This window comes from Diplotaxodon limnothrissa, linkage group LG3 (assembly GCF_057381915.1).
Source record: "Diplotaxodon limnothrissa isolate DT_005_m linkage group LG3, D_limnothrissa_male_GT1.1, whole genome shotgun sequence".
NCBI lineage: Eukaryota > Metazoa > Chordata > Actinopteri > Cichliformes > Cichlidae > Diplotaxodon > Diplotaxodon limnothrissa.
This window is the reverse complement of record NC_140598.1, coordinates 63,406,948-63,415,183: the sequence shown is the minus strand read 5'-3', so window position 1 is coordinate 63,415,183 and position 8,236 is coordinate 63,406,948. Positions and strand designations below refer to the sequence as shown.

Here is an 8,236-nt window from a genome sequence, read left to right as displayed (position 1 = left end):
ACAGTCTGTGGCATTTTTGACTCCTCCATCACCACCTTTCAGTGTATGACTTTTTCCTCTTAGAACAAAGTCGCATAACTAAGAAAGACACAGAGATGCAAAGAGTGAATGTAAACACAATCTGTATATTACATTTTATTTATTTGTTTTTTTTCAAGGTGTCCTAACACCTGCCACACATGCACAAAAACACATCAGCATATTAACATAAATCATGAGTTCAACTTTTAAAATTCTCAATTCTGTGCATTTCCAGCCACTTGCTGAGTCTATCTTGTGGCGGCATACACAACATGGGGCTCCAGTTCTCTCTGTGTCGCAGGCCTCCAACTTCTTTTGGCTTTTGTCTGGAAACTCAGAGCTGCATAATTCAAATCATCGGGGCTCAAATTCTGAAAATCATATTTAAATGCTGTATCATTTATACAACTCATTTAAACCCCCCCCCCCCCCCCCAAAAAAAAACAAACAAAAAAAAACCAAAAAAAAAAAACCAAACAAACTGTGGAACTATTTCAGCATCTAGCTATCACTAGAGAAGAGGAGTAATTTTTTTTTCATGTGGCAGGTAATTTCAAATTTAAATTTTCAAACAGCTCAATAAATGTTACCAAATGCAAACTGTTTATGCAAAGTTTGTCACAAAATGTGTCCGACTGGTAATGTACAGCTACTGTATTTAGCAGGGAGAGAAAAAAAATTGTGGCACAGAAATGGAGAAAGTTGTAATAGACAAGACATGAGAGCAAGATGAGATGTTATTTTCAAACGTAAGGTCTGTTGAGGAAGTGAAATTTTACAAACTATAAATTCAATTATTGCATTTATATCCTGATTTTATAAAATTATTTGTGTTTTTAAATAAAATATCAGATCCATACATGAGTTTTTGTTAAATAATTGCCAAACAAAGTGAAATATACAAATTCTGTATTATTCAAAAGTTGCATGGAAAACAGCACTCCGCAGTTTGATAAAGTTAACTGTGGTCCAAACTATTTCAATTTTGGTGATGATGCTGATCAGATTCAATCTCCAAATTTTAGATTTTATACTAACTTTTTAGTGTCTAGTAGTTGGAAATCAGCCATAAAACTTGTGAAACATCTGTTTATGTCTTGTTGAATTTGGTTGGCTAAATCCACAAGGAGCAGTAAATATTGGATTGCAGTAGAGTTGAGCAATTCACAGCATTTACATGAAAATGTACTGGAGCTCAGAAGAAGTTCTGAGTTTTTGTTTCCCTCCTACTTTAACTTTAACCCCTCCTTAATGCATGTTTAAACGTAACTTTTAAATCACAGCATACAGTTAACGTATGTATAAAAAAAGAAAGAAAGAAAAAAAGGGGTTTACCGTGCTTCTTTCTGGCTGAAGTTCATCATGTGCAGCTAAAATTCCAAATAAACAGTTAATTACCTGCCATTATTTGGCTTGCGAATCAGCTTACAAGAGTAAGTGAAACAACATATAGTAATTTTACCTGTTTGAAGTTTCCTGATTTTTAGAACCAGAATAACAACCACTATAGTCAGTAAGGCAGTCACAACACCCAGCATGATGCTCATCGGGTATGTAACTCTATCAGGCCCTTCTACAAAAAGAATTAATTTTAACTTTTTCCATCTGGTTGCTGTAGAAATATCATTATACATTATGTGCAGAATAAAAAAATAAAAAAATCTTACTTTCAGTTTTAAAATCTTCTATATCATTGGAGCCACCACCTTAAAGAAAAATAGAGATAAGACAACTTAGCGATTTCTTGTTTTTAAGCCATGTCAGTGCTACATATGATGTACAAACTGAACTGAAAGAGAAAAATCAAGCTTACGCTGGATTCTTAACTCTGTTGCACTGGAAAATACTGTGTGTGCACTTGTGTAAAAGCCACAGAAGTACAGCCCAGCATCAGATATATTCACTTGCTTTATTTTGAGAAAGACAGAGGTAACATTTGAACTCATTTCAAAGAGTCCATTTTTAAATCCATAACAGAATGAAGGTTCACTGCAAGATTCAATCACAGAAGAAATACAGCTGGGCTTAGTTTTGTTGATCACTCTGAACCAGCCCGTCGCTACTAGATTTCCAGAAATCTTTGAGCATCGCAGTGTAACTTCTTCCCCCGGCTGGACCTGCACAATCTGAAACTCAGAACCTGAAACAAAGTTCCAGATTAAAATTAAAGAACATGAAGTATATTTTTGAGCCCAATGGCCAGTTACTGTAACAGGGTAACATCAGTAGATGTGGTTTACTTACTTTAATGTAATGTGATCTAATCAATCAAAGTAAGTAATGCTAATCAAAGTAACTAAGAGAGTAATATTGAGAGCAATAAGGTGCCAGTACTTACTGAGACTGCAAAGAGACAAAGCTGTTATCAAGATGAAACTCCTCATCATGTGTTTAATGTGTCACTGTAAAGATAGTTTGTAGCACAGCAATTATAAATGGGCTTTGAGGGGCGGAGTGTTTTTGTTTTCCATCCTGCCAATGACCTGCCAGCACAATGCAATACCTTCGCACATATTTTAGCTTCCAGAAATATTCAATAGAAATACTTGAAACTTTTCAAAAGTACTCAACTACTCAAAAAGTACTGCAAATTTGAATATGTACCCATTTTTTTGAATATACAGTATGGTTGTTTATAGGCTTTGTTATACTCACAGTTGCTCTTGATTCTACATGAATTTTAAAGTTAGCAAAATGTTACAATCAGTTTACAGATTTAAATTGCACACAGTGACACTTTATTTCTGTGTGCCATATTTTCCTTTGACTATTATTGATTTCCACATTCATTCATTCATCAGTTTTTATGAGCTTACAAACAGTAAAAAACATCACTATATACATTATAAATTTAAGAATGTTAGTGTGACATCATAGGAAAATGTGGTGGGAGTGGGAATGACTACAAAGATGGTTTAGAATGGTTTTCAATGGTGGAAATAATAGGGTGGTTGAGAAGTCATTTAGCCATTTAGTGGTGCTTAAGGAACTGCATTCAAGAAATAAACAAAATAAAGCATTTCTCACATAGAAAACTGTATGCTATGATTTTAAATTGGATTTAAACATGCCATTGATGAACAACAGTGTCTGTGGCATCAAAGTGAAAATTCAAGAAAGAATAAAATAGAATCTTTCATTTTCTTTAACCTCAGCAAAAGAAAATAAAGTGTTAATAAACTCATCATCAAAAATCATAAAACTCAGCCTGAAATGTATATGTGAATATAGAACACAATGAGACCGGATTTTTTGTCCTTTCAGTTAAATCTAATTGCAGAGACCATCTTCCAGAGAATAAAATGAAAGGAGTTCCTCAAGCACAGCTAAATGGCTAAATGACTTCTCAACCACCTTATCAGAGGAAGTGCAGCACCATATAGCTAAATTTACCTGTTTGAAGTTTCTTCATTTTTAGAACCAGAATAATGACTACTATAGTGAGTAAACCAGTCAGACCACCCAGGATGCTCATCAGACGTGTCATACTATCAGCCTCTTCTAAAATAATTAAGATGAAAACATTTCAGTGTGGTTATTACTGCTATATTAAGTTTGAAAATGAAACTTAGAAGTAATATCTAAAACCTCTTCAGTTTCTACATTTTTACATATCAACATAAAAAACAGAAGCTTACCTCGAATTCTTAACTCTGTTGCATTATAATAGACTATAAGTCTATTGATGTAAAATCCACAGAAATACAGCCCAGCGTCAGATATATTTGCCCTCTTGATTGTAAGAAAGATATAGGTGATGTTGGAACTCATTTTAAATTTTTCATTTTTAAATCCAGCACAAAACGAAGCTTGACTATGAAACCCAAACATTGAGGAGATACAGCTGGTAGTTTTGTTGACCATTCTGAACCACTCTGTGTATGTTTGAAGACTTGAACTGTTGGAGCACTCAAGTATGACTTCTTTACCAGCTTGGACCTCCACAGTCTGAGACTCAAAACCTGAGACAGAGATCCAGCCTAAAAGAATACATATAATTTGAGTGAACAGTTAGTGTAATAGGATAACAACAGCAGATTATTTGGTTTAATTAATTTATTGTTTTATAACAGTAGCAGTTATAATTTAAAATTAAGAAGGTACCAATACTTACTGAGACTGCAGAGAAAACAAGTAGAAATGAAAACGAAGTTCCTCATTGTGCCTTTAATGTGTCACTGCAAGGTTAGTTTGTAATGCACAGCTTTTACAAAGGGGTTTAGAGGGGCGTGGTATTTTTGTTTGTTCATCTTGTCAAAGATCTGCTAACACAATGCAATGTCTTTGCATATATTTTAGCTTCTTTAGTGCTTTGAGATACCTTTAACATATATTGTAGAATGATATTTGAAATATGATTTTACCTTATATCTGTTTCAACGCTTTTTTCCTTTACATTGCTGTTGGGTTTTTAATCCAGTTCAATATATTGTCATTGTGTACTTGTTATGATGGTTATTGGAGTGTTTTTGCATTAGTGTATTTTTGAGGCTTTGTTAATCATTATTGTTATGTTCTCTGAGTGACTGTTGCATCTGCTTTGAGTTCACGATGTATTGTGTATTTCTTATTAGTATGGAAGAAATGTTAAGTTCTGGTTTTTGCAATTATTAGTTAAGACTTGAGAGTTCTTGGATTTTGTTTATGTTAAGCTCATCTAGTTTTCTTAAGCTCCTAAATTGCTCAGCCTTTAATTCTTTGTTTGTTAGGTCTTTTTGTGTCTTCACGCCTTGTGTTTTAGCCTCCCTTGGCCTTCATGTGTTTCATGTCTGCCATGTGTTTTCTTGTTGTCAAGTTCGGGTCTGTTAGGTTTATACAGTGGGGCAAAAAAGTATTTAGTCAGCCACCGATTGTGCAAGTTCCCCCACTTAAAATGATGACAGAGGTCAGTAATTTGCACCAGAGGTACACTTCAACTGTGAGAGACAGAATGTGAAAAAAAATCCATGAATTCACATGGTAGGATTTGTAAAGAATTTATTCGTAAATTAGGGTGGCAAATAAGTATTTGGTCACCTCAAACATGGAAAATCTTTGGCTCTCACAGACCTGTAACGTCTTCTGTAAGACGCTTTTCTGTCCCCCACTCGTTACCTGTATGAATGGCACCTGTTTGAACTCATCATCTGTATAAAAGACACCTGTCCACAGCCTCAAACAGTCAGACTCCAAACTCCGCCATGGCCAAGACCAAAGAGCTTTCGAAGGACACCAGGAAAAGTATTGTAGACCTGCACCAGACTGGGAAGAGTCAATCTACAATAGGCAAGCAGTTTGGTGTGAAGAAATCAACTGTGGGAGCAATCATCAGAAAATGGAAGACATACAAGACCACTGATAATCTCCCACGATCTGGGGCTCCACGCAAGATCTCATCCCGTGGGGTCAAAATGATCATGAGAACGGTGAGCAAAGATCCCAGAACCACACGGGGGGACCTGGTGAATGACCTGCAGAGAGCTGGGACCAAAGTAACAAAGGTCACCATCAGTAACACACTAAAACGGCAGGGAATCAAATCCCGCAGTGCCAGACGTGTTCCGCTGCTGAAGCCAGTGCATGTCCAGGCCCGTCTGAAGTTTGCCAGAGAGCACATGGATGATACAGCAGAGGATTGGGAGAATGTCATGTGGTCAGATGTAACCAAAGTAGAACTTTTTGGTATAAACTCAACTCGTCGTGTTTGGAGGACGAAGAATACCGAGTTGCATCCCAAGAACACCATACCTACTGTGAAGCATGGGGGTGGAAACATCATGCTATGGGGCTGTTTTTCTGCCAAGGGGACAGGACGACTGATCCGTGTTAAGGACAGAATGAATGGGGCCATGTATCGTGAGATTTTGAGCCAAAACCTCCTTCCATCAGTGAGAACTTTGAAGATAAAACGAGGCTGGGTCTTCCAACATGACAATGATCCAAAACACACCGCCCGGGCAACAAAGGAGTGGCTCCGTAAGAAGCATTTGAAAGTCCTGGAGTGGCCTAGCCAGTCTCCAGATCTCAACCCCATAGAAAATCTGTGGCGGGAGTTGAAAGTCCGTGTTGCTCGGCGACAGCCCCAAAACATCACTGCTCTCGAGAAGATCTGCGTGGAGGAATGGGCCAAAATACCAGCTACTGTGTGTGCAAACCTGGTAAAGACCTATAGTAAACGTATGACCTCTGTTATTGCCAACAAAGGTTATGTTACAAAGTATTGAGTTGTATTTTTCTTATTGACCAAATACTTATTTTCCACCCTGATTTACGAATAAATTCTTTACAAATCCTACCATGTGGATTCATGGATTTTTTTTCACATTCTGTCTCTCACAGTTGACGTGTAACTCTGGTGCAAATTACTGACCTCTGTCATCATTTTAAGTGGGGGAACTTGCACAATCGGTGGCTGACTAAATACTTTTTTGCCCCACTGTGTTGTTGATTGTCATTTATGCTTAGAAATATATACTCATATATGCTTAGAGTTTTATAATCGATTGCATAATGATAGATGTCTGATCCTTAGCAGTCTGCAAAGACTCTGTGTGCCTCCCAGAGTACTCTGGCATACACACAGATCTTAAGGTCATGAGAGAGGTTGTACCTGATTTATACTATAGGAGGACACGTACTCTGTATCTGTTTAAGTATAAGTGCCTGTTGTTTAGGTGGACTGCTGGACTCCTGGCACCAGATTTAGGGAAGTCATTCACAGGGTCACATCTTGACCCCCCCCCCCCCCCCCCCCCCCACACACACACACACACATACATACCTACATGACATACAGACAAGGTACTCTTTGTTCACATGAACGCCTATGTGAGATGTCATATGTTAATGAACCTATGCATATTCATGTAACCACAACAGAAGGAGCGTCTCAAAAGTACACAAAGGTTTCCTTTGACTTGATAACTGATAATTCTCAAGTCCAAGATGACAAAGGAATCCACAACGACCCTGATACTTCAGGTCAAAACAATGATTAATTTTCTTCCCTTTTTTTTTTTTTGTTTACTATGATAAATAGGGTAAACACTGACATGTGTTGATATTCCTCCAATGGATTAAAATAGAGCCTCTGGTCTCTGTTTACCCATTGTCATTCACAAGAAACTAAAATATAACTTGAACTAAATAATATTTTTTTCCAAGATGAAAATAATTCAATCATTTAAGATTTATATGTACGTCAGCAACCAGAATTTGTTGGATTCAGTTATGTTGCTATAACATGATACAATCTAAATGTCTAAATGGTAATTAAATTATGTGCATCCATAGGAAGTCACTCTGTCCATTTTCAGTGATATTTCACACGTATTTGTTGTTTTTTAATCAGACTGTTTATACCACATGTATCAAACTCAAGGCCTGCCATGTCATTTTATGTGGCCCATGAGAGCTTGTGCATGATTGTCTTACAATAAGTGCACTCTATGAACATGTTGATTGTGAACTACTGTCATTGAACTTTGATTAAGCCCGCAAACACGGTTAGCTGCAATCAACACCTTAATTACCATGCGCATGAAAGAGCAAACAGTCATGTGAGCTCTGAGCTCTCGAGGCATCGCATTGCCTATTTATCTCACAATAACAACAGTTTCTTTTTCTTTTCAGGCTCTGCGGTCTTCACCCCATCATGTCCAAAACTAAACTAAACTTTGGCACAGCTTCTCATTTCTTAGGTCAAGTGCGGTGTCTTCACTTTTTGGCATACCGACCTGAGCCTCAATCTTTCCATTATCACCTATTATGGCTCTACACACTGTCTCGCACATTCCACATGCATGGCACAGTTCCTCATTTCAGCTGTGTCTGAAACTTTTTATAGCAAAGCAGAAACATATTACAACATACAAAAATCAGTTGTTGGCCCTCAGTGACAGATTAAGTCACTGAGGGCTATCTAGTCCCCAAATGACATGTCTACCTTTCTCTGGATCCTCCTTTGCTTTTTGCAATTTTGCAACATACTTCATGCATTTTATCCCACGGCGTTCACTTAAATGACGAACTGGCGAGATAAGTCAGTTTGGAAGAGGATAGGAATTGTGGAAAACCTCTCTTTTAAGTGGTCAAAAGCTGAGCAGCCTGACTCCACTAAAAGGGATAACCTCTGGACCTCCTTCGCCTGCGTCGCCGCCCCTGCCTTCCGCGCGGCCGGCCTCCGCACCTCCTTCGCCTCTATTAGATTAGATTAGATTAAATTTTATTAATCCCT

General features: G+C 37.5%; 1 protein-coding gene across 2 annotated transcripts; it reads right to left on the bottom strand.

The window, feature by feature from the left end:
• Positions 1 to 269: 269 nt before the first annotated feature.
• On the bottom strand, positions 270 to 2,408 carry LOC146636882 (uncharacterized). 2 transcript variants are annotated; one of them, XM_085349717.1, is made up of 6 exons: positions 2,359 to 2,408; positions 1,835 to 2,178; positions 1,689 to 1,727; positions 1,484 to 1,594; positions 1,357 to 1,391; positions 270 to 392 (listed from the first exon to the last, which is right to left on the bottom strand). In XM_085349717.1, exons 1-6 carry the CDS (start codon positions 2,406 to 2,408, stop codon positions 270 to 272), a joined length of 702 nt encoding a protein of 233 aa, XP_085205843.1. The 2 variants fall into 2 exon arrangements, with proteins under 2 accessions (XP_085205843.1, XP_085205844.1); XM_085349718.1 differs by lacking the exon at positions 1,357 to 1,391 and having other exon boundaries at positions 270 to 412.
• Between the last annotated feature and the right edge of the window lie 5,828 nt (positions 2,409 to 8,236).

Excerpts from the sequence above, each read along its gene's own strand:
- LOC146636882 (XM_085349717.1), bottom strand. The coding sequence starts at position 2,408 with ATGATGAGGAGTTTCATCTTGATAACAGCTTTGTCTCTTTGCAGTCTC. Across the intron at positions 2,179-2,358 it reads TTGTCTCTTTGCAGTCTCAG|CTGGAACTTTGTTTCAGGTT; the intron begins TAAGTACTGGCA and ends TTTAATTTTAAT. Across the intron at positions 1,728-1,834 it reads AACAGAGTTAAGAATCCAGC|GTGGTGGCTCCAATGATATA; the intron begins GTAAGCTTGATT and ends TTTTTCTTTAAG.